This window comes from Myiozetetes cayanensis, unplaced genomic scaffold (genome assembly GCF_022539395.1).
Source record: "Myiozetetes cayanensis isolate MyiCay16 unplaced genomic scaffold, myiCay2020 scf325, whole genome shotgun sequence".
In the NCBI taxonomy this organism is placed as follows: domain Eukaryota; kingdom Metazoa; phylum Chordata; class Aves; order Passeriformes; family Tyrannidae; genus Myiozetetes; species Myiozetetes cayanensis.
Window position 1 is genome coordinate 16,273 of NW_026087550.1, and position 19,899 is coordinate 36,171.

General features: G+C 54.3%; 1 protein-coding gene across 1 annotated transcript; it reads right to left on the bottom strand.

Moving 5' to 3' along the window:
• Positions 1–1,479: 1,479 nt before the first annotated feature.
• On the bottom strand, positions 1,480–14,142 carry SGF29 (SAGA complex associated factor 29). The gene is made up of 9 exons (XM_050327231.1): positions 14,028–14,142; positions 12,766–12,841; positions 12,611–12,683; positions 11,076–11,140; positions 10,787–10,916; positions 9,376–9,522; positions 6,815–6,850; positions 4,227–4,389; positions 1,480–1,655 (listed from the first exon to the last, which is right to left on the bottom strand). Exons 1-9 carry the CDS (start codon positions 14,100–14,102, stop codon positions 1,539–1,541), a joined length of 882 nt encoding a protein of 293 aa, XP_050183188.1. The 5' UTR covers positions 14,103–14,142; the 3' UTR covers positions 1,480–1,538.
• Positions 14,143–19,899: the final 5,757 nt, after the last annotated feature.

Sequence of the window (19,899 nt, forward strand, 5' to 3'; positions counted from 1 at the left end):
TCCCCTTTAATTTCAGGGCTGTTCCCCCAATTTTACCCCCAAAACTCCCTTTTTCTCCCCCATTTTCCCCCCTTTCCCTCCCATTTTCCCCTCCCCCTGTAATATTTTTGGGGTCCCCCTTCCCCCAAAATTCTTGGGGGTGTTCCCCGAGGTTTTGGGGGTCTCCCTTTTAATTTCAGGGCTGTTCCCCCCAAATTTAACCCCCCACAAACCCCAATTTACCCCCCAAACCACCCCCTTTCCCCTTCCCCTTGGAACATTTTCGGTCTCCCCTCGTCCCAAATTTTTGGGGGTGGATTTTTTTGGGGGTTCCCCTCCCCCCACCACTTAAATTTTGGGGTTGTCCCCCCAAATTTACCCCCCACAAACCCCAATTTACTCCCCCATTTCCCTCTTTCCTCCATTTACCTCCATACATAACATTTTCGGTCTCCCTTCACCCCAAATTTTTGGGGGCGGGTTTTTGGGGTTCCTCCCCTACCACTTAAATTTTGGGGATTGTCCCTCCAAATTTACTCCCCCCACAAACCCTTAATTTAGCCCCCAAAACTCCTTTTTCCCCTCTTTTCCTCTCCCAACTCCCAATTCCCCCCTCCCCACAAAACTTTTTTGGGGGTCCCCCTCCCCATAATTTTTAGGGGATATTTTTGGGGTGTTCTTCAGTATTTTGGGGGGTCTCCCCTTTAATTTCAGGGCTGTTCCTCAATCCACTTCTCACAAACCCCACTTAACCCCATTATACCTCTACTTTTCTCCCTTCTACCCCCACACGAACATTTTTCGGTCTCCTCACCCCAAATTTTGGGGGCGGATTTTTTTGGGGTTCCCCTCCCCCACCACTTAAATTTTGGGGTTGTCCCCCCAAATTTACCCCCCACAAACCCCAATTTACCCCCACAAACCTCATTTACCCCTCATTTCCTCCATTTCACCCCCATACAGAACATTTTCGGTCTCCCCTCACCCCAAATTTTTGGGGCAGGTTTTTTAGGGTTCCCCTCCCTCACCACTGAAATTTTGGGGTTGTCCTCCAAATTTACCCCCACAAACCCCAATTTACCTCCATTTCCCCATTTTCCCTCCATTTACCCCCCATACAGAACATTTTCGGTCTCCCTTCATCCCAAATTTTTGGGGTGGATTTTTGGGGTTCCCTCCCCACCACTTAAATTTTGGGATTGTCCTCCAAATTTACCCCCACAAACCTCAATTTAGCCCCAAAACTCCTTTTTCCCCCCTCTTTTCCTCTCCCAACTCCCAATTCCCCCTCCCCACAAAACTTTTTGGGGGTCCCCTCCCATAATTTTTAGGGATATTTTTGGGGTGTTCTTCAGTATTTTGGGGTCTCCCTTTAATTTCAGGGCTGTTCCCCCAAATTCACCCCTCACAAACTCCAATTTACCTCCCTTTTCCCATTTTCCCCTCCATTTACCCCCCATACATAACATTTTCGGTCTCCCCTCGCCCCAAATTTTTGGGGGCGGATTTTTTCGGGGTTCTCCCCCCCAGGTTTTGGGGTACCCTTTTTTGGGGCGTTTTCACTTCTTTTTGGTCTCCTTGCAGGCCACCACGTAGCGCTGGGCCACGTTGAGGGGGGGGGAGTAACCGTCGGCGTACGAGGTGTCCTCGAACAGCACCGAGTAATCGTCCTGGGGCTGGGGGACAGGAATTTGGGGGTCCTGAGGGGGTTTGGGGGTCCTTGGGGGTTTGAAGGGGACCAGGGGGTTTGAAGGGAATTTGGGGGTTTGAAGGATTTGGGGGGTTTGAGGGGGATCTGAGGGGTCCCTGAGGGAGCTTGGGGGTCCTTGGGGATTTGAAGTGGATTTGGGGTCCCTGAGGGGTTTTGGGGGTTCTTGAGGGGTTTGGGGTCCTTGAAGGGTTTCAAGGGATCTGGGGGTTTAGGGGTCCTTGAAGGGGTTTGGGGGTCCTTGGGGTGTTTGAAGTGGACCTGGGGGTTTGAAGGGGATGTGGGGTTTGAAGGGGATTTAGGGGTCCCTGAGGGGTTTGGGGGTCCTTGGGGGTTTGAAGGAATCTGGGGGGTTAGGGGGTCCTTGAGGGGGTTTGGGGGTTCTTGGGAGGTTTGAAGGGATTTAGGGGTTTGAAGGGGATCTGAGGGGTCCCTGAGGGGCTTGGGGGTCCTTGGGGGTTTGAAGGGGATCTGGGGGTTTGAAGGGGATTTAGGGGTCCCTGAGGGGGTTTTGGGGGTTCTTGAGGGGTTTGGGGGTCCTTGAAGGGTTTCAAGGGGATCTGGGGGGTTAGGGGTCCTTGAGGGGGTTTGGGGGTCCTTGGGGGTTTGAAGGGAATTTGGGGGTTTGAAGAGGATCTGAGGGGTCCCTGAGGGGTTTGGGGGTCCTTGGGGGTTTGAAGGGAATCTGGGGGGTTTGAAGTGGAATTGAGGGGGGGGTTGAAGTGGATTTGGGGATCCTGAGGGGACCCCTATGGTGGATTGAGGGGTTTTGGGGGATTCTTGAGGGAATTTGGGGGTCCTGAGGGGTTTGGGGGTCCTTGAAGGGTTTGAAGGGGATCTGGGGGTTTGGAGTGGATTTGGGGGGTCCCTGAGGGGGTTTTGGGGGGTTCTTGAGCGGATTTGGGGGGTCCCCTGAGGGGATTTAGGGGGTCGTCCTGGGGCTGGGGGGTGGCACCAATTTGGGGGGGGCGATGAGGATTTTTGGGTGGATTCAGGGGGTTTTTGGGTGCTGATGGAAGAGGAGGAAAGGGCTGATTTTTGGGTGGAATTGGGGAGTTTTTGGGTGCTGATTGAGCGAGAAAAAAAGACTAATTTTTGGGTGGAATTAAGAGATTTTTGGGTGCTCATAGGGCTGATTTTTGGGTAGAATTGGAAGGGTTTTGGGTGCCCATGAGAGAGTGATGATGACGGTGATTTTTGCCTGGATTTGGGGGATTTTTGGGTGCTGATAGGGGTGATGATGACAATGATTTTTGGGTGGAATTGGGGTGTTTTTGGGGTTTTGGGGCTCACCCTCTGCAGGGGGGCGTGGATGAGGGCCCTGTAGCAGCAGGTGGTCTGTGGGCACAGGGGGGTGTTTGGGTGATGATTTTTGGGTGGAATTTGGGGTTTTTTTGTGTGAATTTTGGGGATTTTTGTGTGGATTTTGGGTGTTTTCAGGTGCCGACGATTTTGGGGTGAATTGGGGGGGTTTTGGGGCTCACCCTCTGGGGGGGGGCGTGGATGAGGGCCCTGTAGGAGCAGGGGGCTGTGGGTACAGGGGAGTGTCTGGTTGATGATTTTTGGTGGATTTGGGGGATTTTTGGGGTGGATTTTGGGGATTTTTGGATGCCGACGATTTTGGGGTGAATTGGGGGGGTTTTGGGGCTCACCCTCTGCGGGGGGGTGTGGATGAGGGCCCTGTAGAAGCAGGGAGCTTTTGGGCACAGAGAGCTGTTTGGGTGATGATTATGATGATTTTTGGGCAGATTTTGGGGGGTTTTTTTGTGGATTTGGGGATTTTCGGGTGCCGACGATTTTGGGGTGAATTCCAGGGATTTTGGGGCTCACCCTCTGCGGGGGGGGCGTGGATGAGGGCCCTGTAGAAGCAGGGGGGCTGTGGGCACAGGGGGGTGTTTGGGTGATGATTTTTGGTGGATTTGGGGGATTTTTGGGGTGGATTTTGGGGATTTTTGGATGTTTTCGGGTGTTGATGATTTTGGGGTGAATTGGGGGGATTTTGGGGCTCACCCTCTGCTGGGGGGCGTGGATGAGGGCCCTGTAGCAGCAGGTGGTCTGTGGGCACAGGGGGGTGTCTGGTTGATGATTTTTGGTGGATTTGGGGGATTTTTGGGGTGGATTTTGGGTGGTTTTGGGTGCCGACGATTTTGGGGTGAATTGGGGGGGTTTTGGGGCTCACCCTCTGCGGGGGGGGTGTGGATGAGGGCCCTGTAGAAGCAGGGAGCTTTTGGGCACAGAGAGCTGTTTGGGTGATGATTATGATGATTTTTGGGTGGAATTTGGGGGTTTTTTGTGTGGATTTTGGGTGTTTTCGGGTGCCGACGATTTTGGGGCGAATTCCAGGGATTTTGGGGCTCACCCTCTGCGGGGGGGCGTGGATGAGGGCCCTGTAGAAGCAGGGGGGCTGTGGGCACAGGGGGGTGTTTGGGTGATGATTTTTGAGCGGATTTTGGGGGGGTTTTGGTGTGGATTTGGGGATTTTTGGATGTTTTCGGGTGTTGATGATTTTGGGGTGAATTCCGGGAATTTTGGGGCTCACCCTCTGCGGGGGGGCGTGGATGAGGGCCCTGTAGAAGCAGGTGGTCTGTGGGTAGAGGGCCAGCACCAGCTGGTCCTTGTGGAACAGGGCCTCGGGGTCGGTCTCGGGGTTGGTTTTCCACTGGGGCAGGGGGATGATCCGGCGCCGGCTCAGCGTGTGGCGCCTGCGGATTTTGGGGGAAAAGGGGAAAAAGACACCCTGGTTAGTGGGGAGGGTGGGGGAGGGTGGGAGAAGGTTTGGGGGAAAAAGGGGATTTGGGGGATTGGAGGGTTGGAGAGAGGTTTGGGGGATTTGAGGGGGTTGGGAAGGATTTGGGAGGATTTTAGGGAGATTTTGGGGATATTGGGGAGGGTTTGGGGGATTTTGGGGAGTTTGGGAGGGGTTGAGTGATTTTGGGGGAGTTTGGGGGTTGGAGAGATTCAGGGGGATTTGGGGGGGTTGGGGAGGGGTTTGGGGGATTTTGGGGAGTTTGGGAGGTTGGAGTGATTTTGGGGAGTTTGGGGGTTGGAGAGATTTGGGGGATTTGGGGGGTTGGGGAGGGGTTTGGGGGATTTTGGGGAGATTTGGGAGGGTTGGAGTGATTTTGGGGGAGTTTGGGGAGGGTGGAGAGATTTAGGGGGATTTGGGGGGCTTGGGAGGGTTTGGGGATTTTGGGGAGATTTGGGAGGGTTGGAGTGATTTGGGGAGTTTGGGGGGTTGGAGAGATTTAGGGGGATTTGGGGGTTGGGAGGGGTTTGGGGGATTTTGGGGAGATTTGGGAGGGGTTGGAGTGATTTTGGGGAGTTTGGGGGTGGAGAGATTCAGGGGGATTTGGGGGGTTGGGGAGGGTTTGGGGGATTTTGGGGAGATTTGGGAGGGGTTGGAGTGATTTTGGGGAGTTTGGGGGGTTGGAGAGATTTAGGGGGATTTGGGGGTTGGGGAGGGGTTTGTGGGATTTTGGGGAGTTTGGGAGGGTTGGAGTGATTTAGGGGGTTTGGGGGGTTGGGAGGATTTTGGGGAGATTGGGGAGGGGTTTGGGGATTTTGGGGATTTTGGGGATATTGGGGAGGGTTTGGGGGATTTTAGGGGCGTTTTGGGGGTTGGGGAGGGGTTTGGGGGGAACTGAGGGGTTGGGGAGAGGTTTTTGGGTGATTTGGGGGGCTTAGGGGATTTGGGGGATTTTGGGGGTTGGGGATATTTTGGGGTGGATTTGGGGGTGTTAGGTGGGGTTGGAGAGGGGTTTTGGGGAGTGAAGGAAAGAACAGACACCCCTGGTTAGTGGGGAGGGGTGGGGGAAAGTTGGGAAGGGGTTTGGGGGGTTGGAGTGATTTAGGGGGAGAAGGGGGGATTTTGGGAGGGGTTGAAGACGGGTGTGGGGTATTTTGGGGTGATTTGAGGGGGTTTGGGGGTGATTTGGGGTGATTTTAGGGTGATTTGGGGGATTTTGGAGGGGTTGAAGATGGGTGTGGGGTATTTTGGGGTGATTTGAGGGGTTTGGGGGTGATTTGGGGTGATTTTAGGGTGATTTGGGGTTTTAGGGGATTTGAAGGGTTGAAAATGGGTGTGGGGTATTTTGGGGTGATTTGAGGGCGTTAGGGGTGATTTGGGGTGATTTTAGGTGAATTGGGGGATTTTGGAGGGTTGAAGATGGGTGTGGGGTATTTTGGGGTGATTAGAGGGGTTTGGGGGTGATTTGGGGTGATTTTAAGGTGATTGGGGGATTTTGGAGGGTTGAAGATGGGTGTGGGGTATTTTGGGGTGATTAGAGGGGGTTTGGGGGTGATTTGGGGTGATTTTAGGGTGATTTGGGGGGATTTTGGAGGGGTTGAAGATGGGTGTGGGGTATTTTGGGGTGATTAGAGGGGGTTTGGGGGTGATTTGGGGTGATTTTAGGGTGATTTGGGGGGATTTTGGAGGGGTTGAAGATGGGTGTGGGGTATTTCAGGGTGATTTGAGGGGGTTTGGGGGTGATTTGGGGTGATTTTAGGGTGATTTGGGGGGATTTTGGAGGGTTGAAGATGGGTGTGGGGTATTTTGGGGTGATTTGAGGGGGTTTGGGGGTGATTTGGGGTGGTTTTAGGGTGATTTGGGGGGATTTTGGAGGGGTTGAAGATGGGTGTGGGGTATTTTGGGGTGATTAGAGGGGGTTTGGGGGTGATTTGGGGTGATTTTAGGGTGATTTGTGGGGATTTTGGAGGGTTGAAGATGGGTTTGGGGTATTTTGGGGTGATTAGAGGGGGTTTGGGGGTGATTTGGGAGTGATTTTAGGTGATTTGGGGGGTTTTGGGGGATTTGGGAGGGGTTGAAGATGGGTGTGGGGTATTTTGGGGTGATTTGAGGGGGTTTGGGGGTGATTTGGGGTGATTTTAGGGTGATTTGGGGGGTTTTGGGGGGATTTGGGAGGGGTTGAAGATGGGTGTGGGGTATTTTGGGGTGATTTGAGGGCGTTTGGGGGTGATTTGGGGTGATTTTAGGGTGAATTGGGGGGATTTTGGAGGGGTTGAAGATGGGTGTGGGGTATTTTGGGGTGATTAGAGGGGGTTTAGGGGTGATTTAGAAGTTTTTGGGGGTGATTTTGGGGCGATTTGGGGGGATTTTGGGTCACTCACTCTTTGCCTTCCTCGTCGATGTCATCAACTTCGTACCTGAAAGAGCCACAAGGGGGCGCTAAAGAGGCCGCCGGGGAGGCGTGGCCTGAGCACTGGTGGGCGGAGCTTGGTGTGAAATGGGCGTGGCCAAAGGGGGGGTGTGGCCTAAACCCCAGGAGGGACGTTTCGGGATTTCAGGCTGAGATTTGGGGTAAAAAAAGTGGATTTTGGTGGTTTCAGGTGGGATCCCCCCCTCCCCCCCATAAAAAGTGGGTGTGGTCTAAACCCACAAAGGTGTGATGTAATGCCAAGTGGGCGTGGCTTAACCCAAGTAGGTGGAGTTTAACCCGCCCAAAATGACTCCACCCCCAAGTGGGCATGACCTAAAAAAAAAGTGGGCGTGGTCTGACCACAAGTGGGCGTGGCTTAACCCAAATAAACATGACATCACCCCTGAAGTGGGTGTGGCCTAATACCAAGTAGGGCGTGTCCTAACCCCCAAGTGGGTGTGTCCTAACCCCAAGTGGCTGTGACCTAATCTCAAGTGGGCGTGGCTTAAACCCAAGTGGACAAGGCCTAATCCCAAGTGGGTGTGGCCTAATTTGAAGTAGGCATGGCCTAAATAAAGTGGGTGTGGCTTAACACCAAATGGGTGTGTCTTAACCCCAAGTGGGTGTGACCTAATCTCAAGTGGGCGTGGTTTAAACCCAAGTGGGCAAGGCCTAATGCCAAGTGGGTGTGGCCTATCTCAAGTAGGTGTGGCCTAATCCCAAGGAGGTGTGGCCTAACCCCAAGTGGGAGGGGTCTGCTGCAAAGTGGGCGTGTCCTAACCCCAAGTGGGCGTGGCTTAACCCCAAATGCACAAGGCCTAATCCCAAGTGGGTGTGGCCTCATCCCAAGTGGGTGTGACCTAATCTGAAGTGGGTGTGCCCTAACCCCAAGTGGGTGTGGCCTAACCCCAAGTGGGCGTGGCTTAACCCAAGCAGGTGTAGTTTAGCCCAAATAAACCTGACTCCACCCCCAAGTGGGTGTGTCCTAACCCCAAGTGGGTGTGTCCTAACCCCCAAGTGGACAAGGCCTGACCAAAAGTGGGCGTGGCTTAACCCAAATAAACACCATGACTTCACCCCCAAAGTGGGTGTGGCCTAACCCCAGCTGGGCGTGGCTTAACCCAAATAAACACTGTGACTCCACCCCCAAAGTGGGCGTGTCCTAACCCCAGCTGGGCGTGGCTTAACCCAAATAAACACCACTTCACCCCTAAAGTGGGTGTGGCCTAACCCCAAATGGGCGTGGCTTAACCCAAATAACCACCACTTCACCCCTAAAGTGGGTGTGGCCTAACCCCAACTGGGCGTGGCTTAACCCAAATAAACACTGTGACTCCACCCCCAAGTGGGCGTGTCCTAACCCCAAGTAGGCATGGCTTAACCCAAATAAACACCATGACTCCACCCCCAAAGTGGGTGTGTCCTAACCCCAAATGGGCGTGGCTTAACCCAAATAACCACCACTTCACCCCCAAAAGTGGGCGCGGGCCTGACCCAACTGGGCGGGCTTAGCCCCAAATAAGCGCTGCGAGCTCCACCCCCAAGTGGGCGTGTCCTAACCCCAACTGGGCGTGGCATAACCCAAATAAACACCACGACTCCACCCCCAAAGTGGGTGTGTCCTAACCCCAAATGGGCGTGGCTTAACCCAAATAAAAACCATGACTCCACCCCCAAGTGGGTGTGTCCTAACCCCCAAGTGGGCATGGCCTGACCAAAAGTGGGCGTGGCTTAACCCAAATAAACACTGTGACTCCACCCCCAAGTGGGTGTGTCCTAACCCCCAAGTGGACAAGGCCCTGACCAAAAAGTGAGCGTGGCTTTGCAGCGCAAATAATCCACCACTCACCCCGAAGTGGGCGGGGCCTAACCCCAACTGGGCGTGGGCTTGGCCCAAATAAACATCCATGACTCCACCCCCAAGTGGGTGTGTCCTAACCCCAGCTGGGCGAACGGCTAACCCAACATGCCACCACTTCACCCTAGAAGTGGGTGTGGCTCAACCCAACTGGGCGTAGCTTATTCCCAAATATACCATAGCTACCAAGTGGGTGTGGCCTGACACAACTAGGCGTAAGCCTTTAAATAACTCCCTTCACCCTAAGTGGTGTGGCTGCCCAACTGGCGTAAACAGCCCAAATATACCACTTCACCCCCAAAGTGGGCGTGGCCTAACCCCAACTGGGCGTGGCTTAACCCAAATAACCACCACTTCACCCCTAAAGTGGGTGTGTCCTAACCCCAGCTGGGCGTGGCTTAACCCAAATAACCACCACTTCACCCCTAAAGTGGGTGTGGCCTAACCCCAACTGGGCGTGGCTTAACCCAAATAACCACCACTTCACCCTAAGTGGGTGTGGCTAACACAACCAGGCGTAAGCCCTAAATAACCACCACTTCACCCCCAAGTGGGCGTGTCCTAACCCCAGCTGGGCGTGGCTTAACCCAAATAAACACCACGACTCCACCCCCAAGTGGGCGTGTCCTAAACCCTCCCCCCCCCAAAAAAAGTGGGCGTGGCCACCGACTCACTTGTTGGCGGCGTGGCTGTAGCTCACCACCTCGGCCAGGATCCACTGCTCGTCCCCCTCCAGCGCCTTCACCCGCGCCGCCACCTTGTCCCCCGGCTTGGCCACGTAGTCCCCGGCCGCCGGCACCGCCCCGCACAGCGGGGGGGGCCTGGGGAGAGACCCCGCACCCCAAAACCCCCGCTTTTACCTCAAAATCCCCTCGACTTCCCCCAAAAATGTCTATTTTTTGGGGCCCGGAAATTGCTCGTTTTCACCCAAAAATCACTTTTTTTCTTCTCCCAGATTGGTCATTTGCACCCAGAAATTGTTCATTTTAACCCAAAAAGCCCCCCAGTTTTACCCCAAAAAAATCTCCTGTTTTGCCCCAAAAAACGTTCATTTTTTTGGTGTTAAAAATCAGTTGTTTTCTCCCCAAAATCACTCTTTTCTTCTCCCAGATCGGTCATTTCCGCCCTTAAATTGCTCATTCTAACCCAAAAAAACCCAGTTTTACCTCAAAATCCCCTCGACTTGCCCAAAAAAATGTCTATTTTTTGGGGCCCGGAAATTGCTCGTTTTTACCCAAGAATCACATTTTTGTTATCCAAGATGGGGAGTTCAGACCCCAAAACTGCTCGTTTTAACCCAAAAACTTCCCAGTTTTACCCCCAAAATTCTTTGGTTTACCCAAAAAAAGTTCATTTTTTGGGGCCTGAAAATTGGTTGTTTTCTCCCCAAAATCACCCTTTTTCTTCTCCCAGATCGGTCATTTAGACCCTAAAATTACTCATTTTAACCCCAAAATTCTCCAGTTTTACCCCGAAATCCCCCCGGTTTGCCCAAAAAAATGTCTATTTTTTGGGGCCCGGAAATTGCTCGTTTTCACCCAAAAATCACTTTTTTTCTTCTCCCAGATTGGTCATTTGCACCCAGAAACTGCTCATTTTAACCCAAAAAGCCCCCCAGTTTTACCCCAAAAAAATCTCCTGATTTGCCCAAAAATGTCTACTTTTTGAGTCCCAAAAATTGGTGATTTTTACCCAAATTTGGACCCAAATCCCTCTTTTTCCCTCACTTTTCTCCGGGTTTGCCGATCCACAGGGGCAGGGTCATGGCCGATGCTGCAGCAGCATCATCAGCACCCCCAAAAACTCCCTTTTTCCCCCCCAAAACCGCCCTCTATCCCTCCTACTCCCCCTTTATGGACCCAATTCCTCCTTTATGGACCCAAATCCCTCTTTTTCCCTCACTTTTCTCCGGGTTTGCTGATCCACAGGGGCAGGGTCATGGCCGACTGCTGCAGCAGCATCATCAGCAAGCCCAAACCCCCTTTTCCCCCTCAAATCCCTCTATTTGTCCCCAAATCCCCCTTTATCTCCATAAATCCCCCTTTATCCCAATAAACGTCTTTTATTCCCCCCTTTTTCCCTCACTTTTCTCCGGGTTTGCCGATCCACAGGGGCAGGGTCATGGCCGACTGCTGCAGCAGCGTCATCAGCACCCCCCTCCTCATGGTCTTCCTGGGCGGCTCTGCCTCGCTGTAGATCCCGGCGATCTTGGCCGCTGGGGAGAAGGAGGGAAAAGCCCGGCATTCCGATGGAATTCCCATGGAATTCGGGTGGAATTCGGGTGGAATTGGAAGGGTTTTGGTTAAAGCGGAGCCTTTTCCCGCCTTTTTTTCGCCGTGAGGGGAAGCTCTTTGGCGCCCCCTGGCGGCCGTACCGATGCGCCGCTCCTCCAGCAGCGATTTGATCTCGGCGATCTTATCCAGGGCCCGCCGCAAAATGCTGGGGGAGAAAAGGCAAAAAACGGGAAAAAACGGGAAAAATGAGGAGTTTTGGGAGAGCGGGGGGTGGGGAGGAAGGGATTTTGGGGGGGAAGAAGGGGGGTTTGTGGGGGAAAATGGGGGATTTGAGGGGGGAAAAGGGGGTGGATTGAGGGGAAATGAGGGGTAAAAGGAGGGGTTTATTGGGGATTTGAGGGGAAAAAGTTGGAATTTGGGGTTAAAATGTGGATTTAGGGGAGTAAAAAGGGGGATTTGGGGGAGAAAAAAGGGTTTTGGGGAGAAAAAAAGGGGGTTGGGGGAGAAAAAAAGGGGGTTGGTGGGAGAGAATGGGGGATTTGAGGGGGAAAGGGGTGGATTGAGGGAAATGAGGGGGTAAAGGAGGGGGCTTGTGGGATTTGAGGGAAAAAAGTTGGAGTTTGGGGGGTTAAAATGGGGATTTGGGGAACAGAAAGGGGGAAAAAAGGGGATTTGGGAGGGGGAAAAAAAGGGGTTTAGGGAGGAAAAGGGGGTTTGGGGGAAAAGGGAGATTTGAGGGGGGAAGGAGTGGAGATGAGGGGAAATGCGGGATAAGAGAGGATAAAAGGAGGGTTTGTGGAGATAAAAAGGGGAATTTGAGGGGAAAAAGTTGGAATTTGGGGTTAAAATGGGGAATTTGGGGGGAAAAGGGGGGGTTTGTGGGGAAAAAAGGGGGTTTGGGGAAAGTAGAGGGGATTTGATGGGGGGAAAAGGGGGCAGATTGAGGGAGAAATGTGGGATAAAAGGAGGGGAGTGTGGGGATAAAAAGAGGAATTTGAGGAGAAAAACTTGAAATAAAGTTGCAACAGAAATTCCAAGGGAGTGAAATGTGGATTTCATGGTGAGAAAAATGGATTTTGGGGTGAGAAGAGCGGATTTTGGGGCGGGAAAATCGGATTTTGGGGTGGAAAAAGTGAATTTCGGGATGGAAAAAGCATATTTCGAGATGGGAAAGGGGGATTGCAGGGTGGAAAAGGTGAATTTTGGGGTGGGAAATCTGGATTTTGGGGTGGAAAAAGTATATTTTGGGGTGGAAAAATGGATTTTGGGGTGCAAAAAGTGAATTTCGGGGTGGAAAAAGCAGATTTTGAGATGGGGAAAAAAAGGATTGCAGGGTGGAAAAGGTGGATTTTGGGGTGGGAAAAGTGGATTTTGAGGTGGGAAAAGCAGATTTTGGGGTGGAAAAGGTGAATTTTGTGATGGAAAAAGTAGATTTTGGGGTGGGAAAAACGGATTTTGAGGTGGGAAAAGTATATTTTGGGGTGGAAAAGGCGGATTTCAGTGTGAGAAAACTGCATTTTGGGGTAGAAAAAGTAGATTTTGGGGTGAGAAAAGCAGAGTTGGGGGTGGAAAAGGGGGATTTTGAGGTGGGAAATCTGGATTTTGGGGTGGAAAAGGCGGCTTTTGGGGTGGAAAACTGGATTTTGGGGTGGAAAAGGCAGTTTTTGGGACTCACTTGCACTCGGCCTCGGCGTCGGCCTTGGCCGTGGTGTAGAGCCCCCGGAGCTTGGTGCGGTAATAGGGGGAGACTGGGGGGGTCCTGGGGAGTCAGGGGGGTCCCCAAACCCCCTCAAAACCCCCCCAAAATCTCCCAAAATCCCCTGAATTTACTTTTGTTCTCGGTCTGCATCCGCTCGTGCGTCTTCTGGATGTTCACCAGGTTGTGCTCGCTGCGGGAGCGCTCCTCCTGACGGCAAAAAACAGGGATTTTGGGGAGAAAAAGGGGGATTTGGGGGAAAAAAAGGGGGATTTGAGGGGATTTGGGGAGAGAAAGGGGGATTTGGGGGGTTTTGGGGAGAAAAAGGAGATTTGGGGTAAAAGGAATTGAGGGGATTTGGGGGAGAAAGGGGGATTTGGGGAGAGAAAAGGAGTTCAGGGTAAAAAAAAAAGGGAATCGGGGGATTTGGGGGATAAAGGGAGGGTTTTGGGGAGAAAAAGGGAGATTTAGGGTAAAAAAAAAGGGAATCGGGGGATTTGGGGGGATAAAGGAGGGTTTTGGGGAGAAAAAAGGGGTATTTGGGAGGTAAAGGGGGGATTTGGGGAAAGAAAGGGAGGTTTGGGGAGAAAAGGGGGGAATTCAGGGGATTGGGGGGAGAAAAGGGGGCATTTGAGGGGGTTTGGGGAGATAAAGGGGGAATTTGAGGGGATTTGGGAGAAAAGGGAATTTGGGGGAGAAAGGGGGATTTGGGAAAAAAAGGGGATTTAGGAGGGGATTCATGGAGAAAAGAGAGAATTTTGGGGGATTTAAGGGGAGAAAGAGAGGATTAGAGGAAAGGGGGATTTGGTGAGAGAGAGAGAATTTGGGGGGGGATTTGGGGAAAAGGGGAATTTGGGGAGAAAATGGGGATTTGGGGAGAAAGGGGGGATTTGGGGAGAAAAAGGGGGGATTTGGGGGGGAAAGGGGGATTTGGGAGGAGAAAGGGGGATTTGGGGAAAGAAAGGGGGGATTTGGGGGGAGAAATAAATATAACAGAAAAAGAAAGGGACTGTGAGGGGGAAATTGGGGTCATTAGAGGGGAAAATGGGTGGCCTGTGAAGGGAAATTTAAGGTTTTGAGGGGGAAAAGGGGGTTCATGACAAGGAATAGGGGATCTCGATGAGAAACTGGGAGTTGTGAGGGAAAAGAGAAGGTTCATGAGAAGGAATTGAGGATCCTGAGGGGAAACTGGGAGTTTTCAGGGGGAAATGGGGGGTTCATGAGGAGGAATGGGGGGCATCCCCATAAGAAACTGTCAGTTGTGAGGGGAAATGGGGGAGGAGGGGGTGGGGGTCCATGAGGGGGACACGGAGGGGGTCGTGAGGGAACCTCCCCCAAAGAAACAACAAAACCACAAAACCCACAAACAAATCTCCCCCCCAAAAAAACCCTCTACCTGCGTCTGCTTGATGAGCTGGTGCAGCTCCCCGAGCAGCTCCGCGATGCGGGAATCGGCCGAAACGAGCGCCATGACGGGAGAAATAATGGGGGGGCACAAAATGGCGGCGCCTCCTGAGGGAACCCGGGAAGGAGGGGGGGGGTGCAAAATGGCGGCGCCTCCTGAGGGGGAGGCCACGCCCACAAAGGTCAAACCACGCCCCTTTTATTCCTTATATGGATAAACCACACGAAGCCACGCCCACCGCGCCTTCCTATTGGTGGATTCTCGTTTTCCTGCCATCCTATTGGTTGGTATTTTCGGACGTTGTTTCCTATTGGGCGGGGAAGGTGGGGGGGTGGTCATGTGACCGGCGAGTCACGTGACGGGCGCGAAGATGGCGGAGGAGGAGCCGCTGTTGCCGCCGGGTGAGACCCAAAATGACCCAAAACTGACCCAAAATGACCCAAAAACTGACCCAGAACTGACAGGGGAGGGACCCGGGACTGACCCAAACCCCGCTCCTAAAATTGAACCGGGAGAGACCGAGAGGGACGTGAAACTGACCCAGAAATGACCCGGGAGGGACCCAAAATGACCCAAAACTGACCCAAAAGTGACTCAAAATGACCCAAAACTTACCCAAAAAGTGACCCGGAAGTGTCCCAAAACCGACCCTGAAATCACCCAAAACTGACCCAAAATGGGCCAAAACCGACCCAAAATCAACCAGACTTGACCCAAAACTGACCCCGAAATGACCTGAAATGACCCAAAATGCACCAGAATTGACCCAAAATGACCCCAAACTGCCTCAAAATGACTCAAGAATGACCCAAACTGACCCAGAACTGCCCCAAAATGACTCAAAAATGACCCAAAACTGACTCTTAAATGACTTGAAATGACCCAGAATTGACCTAAAATGACCCAAAATGACCCCTCCCCTCCCCCAGCCAGAGGCCCCCGGAGCCTCCAGAGCCCCAAATTCCCACTGGAGGGATGGAGTCGCTTTTGGTGAGTGACGACCCCAAAACACCCCAAAACACCCTAAAAACACCCCAGGGACCCTAAAACATCCCCCAGACCCCAAAATATCCCCCAGACCCCAAAATATCCCCCAGACACTAAACTCACCCCTAGGGACCCCAAAACCACCCCAGACCCCAAAAATACCCCAAAGACCCCAAAATATCCCCAGACCCCAAAAACACCCCCAAGGACCCCCAAAACCCCCAGACCCCAAAATATCCCCCAGACCCCAAAATATCCCCAAAAACTCCCCAGGGACCCCAAAATATCTCCCAGACCCCAAAACACCCCAGGGACCCCAAATATCCCCAAAAACACCCCCAGGGACCCAAAACACCCCAAGGACCCCAAAAGCCCCCCACCCAGACCCCAAAAATCCCTCCAGACCCCAAAACACCCCAGGGGACCCCAAATATCCCCAAAAACACCCCAGGGACCCCAAAACCCCCACCCAGACCCCAAAATATCCCTCCAGACCCCAAAATCCCCCTGTTCCCCCTTTTTCCCTTCCCCCATTTGGTGACCACGCCCATTAAGCCCCGCCCCTTTCCCCGCCGTGGCTCCGCCCCCCTGAGCTCGCTGGCGCCCCCCGCAGGCTGCTGGGGCTGTGCAACAACCTGCCCTACGTGCTGATGCTCAGCGGGGCCCGCGACATCCTCGACCCCCACCGGGGGGCGCCGGTGAGTCACAAACCACGCCCCCTTTGGCGCTGGCCACGCCCCCTTTGGTACTGACCACACCCCCTTTGGTGTTGGCCACGCCCCCTTGGTCCTTGGGCCACACCCCTTTGGCGTTGGCCACACCCCCTTTGTTATTGACCACACGCCTTTGGCATTGACCACACCTCTCTGTCATTGACCACACCCCCTTTACCATAGACCACACCCCTTTCATTTATAGACCACGCCCCCTTTGTCATTGACCACGCCCCCTTGTCATTGACCACACCCCCCCTTTGTCATTGACCACACCCCTTTGTCATTGACCACACCCCTCCCTTGTCATTGACCACACCCCCTTTGTCATTGACCACACCCCCTTTGTCATTGACCACACCCCCTTGGCATTGGCCACACCCCCTTTGTCATTGACCACACCCCTCTGTCATTGACCACGCCTCCTTTGTCATTGACCACACCCCTTGGCATTGGCCACCTTTGTCATTGACCACACCCTTGGCATTGACCACACCCTTTGTCATTGACCACACCCCTTGGCATTGGCCACACCCCTTTGTCATTGACCACACCCCTTTGTCATTGACCACACCCCTTGTCATTGACCACACCCTCTGTCATTGACCACACCCCTTTGTCATTGACCACACCCCTTTGGCATTGACCACACCCTTTGGCATTGACCACACCCTTTGGCATTGACCACGCCCTTTGTCATTGACCACGCCCTTTGTCATTGACCACACCCCTTTGTCATTGACCACACCCCTTTGGCATTGACCACACCTCTTTGTCATTGACCACACCCTCTTGACCATTGACCACACCCCTTTGGCATTGACCACACCCCTTTGGCATTGACCACACCCCTTTGTCATTGACCACACCCCCTTTACCATTGACCACGCCCCCTTTGGCATTGACCACACCCCTTTGGCATTGACCACACCCCCTTTGGCATTGACCACACCCCTTTGGCATTGACCACACCCCTTTGTCATTGACCACACCCCTTTGTCATTGGTCACACCCCCTTTGTCATTGACCACGCCCCCTTTGTCATTGACCACACCCCCTTTGTCATTGACCACACCCCTTTGGCATTGACCACACCCCTTTGGCATTGACCACACCCCTTTGGCATTGACCACACCCTTTTGTCATTGACCACACCCCCTTTGTCATTGACCACACCCCTTTGTCATTGACCACGCCCTTTGTCATTGACCACACCCCTTTGTCATTGACCACACCCCTTTGTCATTGACCACACCCTTTGTCATTGACCACACCCCTTTGTCATTGACCACACCCCTTTGGCATTGGCCACACCCCCTTTGTCATTGACCACACCCCTTTGTCATTGACCTCACCTCTCTGGCATTGACCACGCCTCCTTTGTCATTGACCACACCCCCTTTGTCATTGACCACACCCCCTTTGTCATTGACCACGCCCCCTTTGGCATTGACCACGCCCCCTTTGTCATTGACCACGCCCCCTTTGTCATTGACCACCCCCCTTTGTCATTGACCACACCCCCTTTGTCATTGACCACACCCCCTTTACCATTGACCACGCCCCCTTTGTCATTGACCACACCCCTTTGGCATTGACCACACCCCTTTGGCATTGACCACACCCCCTTTGTTATTGACCACACCCCCTTTGTCATTGACCACACCCCTTTGTCATTGACCACACCCTTTGTCATTGACCACACCCTTTACCATTGACCACGCCCTTTGTCATTGACCACACCCCGCTGTCATTGACCACACCCTTTACCATTGGCCCGCCCTTTGTCGTTGACCACACCCCTTTGGCATTGACCACACCCCTTTGTCATTGACCACACCCCTCATTGACCACACCCCCTTTGTCGTTGACCACACCCCTTTGGCATTGACCACACCCCTTTGGCATTGACCACACCCCTTTGGCATTGGCCACACCCCTTTGGCATTGACCACACCCCTTTGGCATTGGCCACGCCCCCTTTGTCATTGACCACACCCCCTTTGTCATTGACCACCCCCCTCTGTCATTGACCACGCCCCCTTTGTCATTGACCACGCCCCTCTCTGTCATTGACCACACCCCCTTTGTCATTGACCACACCTCCTTTGTCATTGACCACACCCCTTTGTCATTGACCACACCCCTTTGTCATTGACCACACCCCTTTGTCATTGACCACGCCTCTTTGGCATTGACCACACCCCTTTGGCATTGACCACACCCCCTTTGTGGAGGCCACGCCCCCTTTTGAGCAGACCACGCCCTTTTTTTGTGACCCCTCCCCCCCCTTCCCAGGAGGCCCCGCCCAGGAACCGAACCCGCTACGACTGCGACCCCGTGGGCACCGGGTGAGGGGAGGGGCCAGAGGGGGAGGGGCCACGGGGTGGGGAGGAGCTAAAAGGTTGGGGAGGGGCTAAAGGGGTGGGGAGGAAGGTAAAGGGTGGGGTGGGGCTAAAATGGGGAGTGAGGGTGGGAGCTAAAAGGGTGAGAGTGAGAGGACTAAAATGGGGGTGGGGCTAAAGAGGGTGGGGAGAGATAAAGTGAGTGGGGGAGAGGCTAAAAGGGGTGGGGAGGGGCTAAAAGGGGTGGGAGGGGATAAAATGGGTGTGGGGAGGGGCTAAAATGGGTGTGGGAGGCGCTAAAGAGGCGGGGAGGAGGGGCTAAAGGGGGTGGGGAGGGCTGGAAGGGGTGAGGGAAGACCTAAATAAGGTGGGGAGGGGTCTAAAATGGGTGTGGGGAGAGGTGTTAAAATGGGTGTGGGGAGGAGGCCAAGAAGGTGTCTCTTAAGAGGGTGGGGCTTGGGTGGGTGGGGGGTGGGGTCCAAGGGGTGGAGCCTAAAGGGGTGTGTGTCCAGAGGGGTGGGGAGGGGCGTGGCCTCGGTGGGCGTGTCCTGGTGGTGCCAGCCCCTCCCCCGTGCCCAGGCGGTGCTTTTGGCCGACGTGGTGCCCGCCCTGCTCGTCAAGCTCCTCGTGCCCCTCGTGGGAGGGGTCCCTGAGGGGTAAAATGGGGGGAGGAGGGGAGGGTGGGGAGGGCAGGGTAACCTCACCTGTGCCCCTCCCCCGTTCCCTCAACAATTTCGGGTCTGGGGTGTCTTTAAGTGCCCCCTCCCCCCACACACACACACTGTCATTGTGTGCCCCTCCCCACTTTATCTGCCCCTCCCCGCCCCATTGTTTCCCCTCCCCTTCATCTGCCCCTCCCCCACCCCATTGTCTGCCCCTCCCCTTTTCTGCCCCTCCCACTTTAACTACCCCTCCCCACCCCACTTTTCCTTCCCCTCCCCACCCCACTTTGTCTGCCCCTCCCCTTCATCTGCCCCTCCCCAACCCAGTTTTACCTCCCCTCCCCTTCACCTGCCCCTCCCCACCCCATTGTCTGCCCTTCCCTTTGAGGCCCCTCCCCTTCACCTGCCCCTCCCCACCCCATTATCTGCCCCTCCCTTTGAGGTCCCTCCTCTTTCATCTGCCCCTCCCCACCCCAGTTTTCCTTCCCCTCCCCTTCACCTGCTCCTCCCCACCCTGTTGTCTGCCCCTCCCTTTGAGGCCCCTCCCCTTCATCTGCCCCTCCCCCACCCCCTCTATCTACCCCTCCCCACCTTTTTATCTGCCCCTCCCCCACCCCGCTTGGTCTGCCCCTCCCCTTTGAGACCCCTCTCCTTTAGTGCCCCTCCCCCAGCCATGACAGGTCCTCCCCCTCCCCACCCCTCCCCACCCCCTCACCCCTCCCCACCCTATGACGTCACTTTCCAGCCCCAGGGTGGTCCTGGTCTCTGCTCCTGGGGCAGCATCGCCCTCCTGGCCCCTCCCCTCCCTCAAACCCCTCCTCCCCCTCCCCCACTCCCTGATGCCCCTCCCCACCCTGTGACGTCACTTTGCAGCCCCAGGGTGGTCCTGGTCTCTCTCTGCTCCTGGGGCAGCCTCACCCTCATGGCCCCTCCCCTCCCTTCAGACCCCTCCCCTGCCCTCCCCCCACCCCCTCACCAGCCCCTCCCCACCCTGTGACGTCACTTTCCAGCCCCAGGGTGGTTTTGGTCTCTCTGCTCCTGGGGCAGCGTCGCTCTCCTGGCCCTCCTCCCTCAGACCCCTCCCCTCCCTCAGACCCCTCCCCCGCCCCTCCCCACCCCTTTAGCCCCTCCCCACCCTGTGACGTCACTTTTCAGC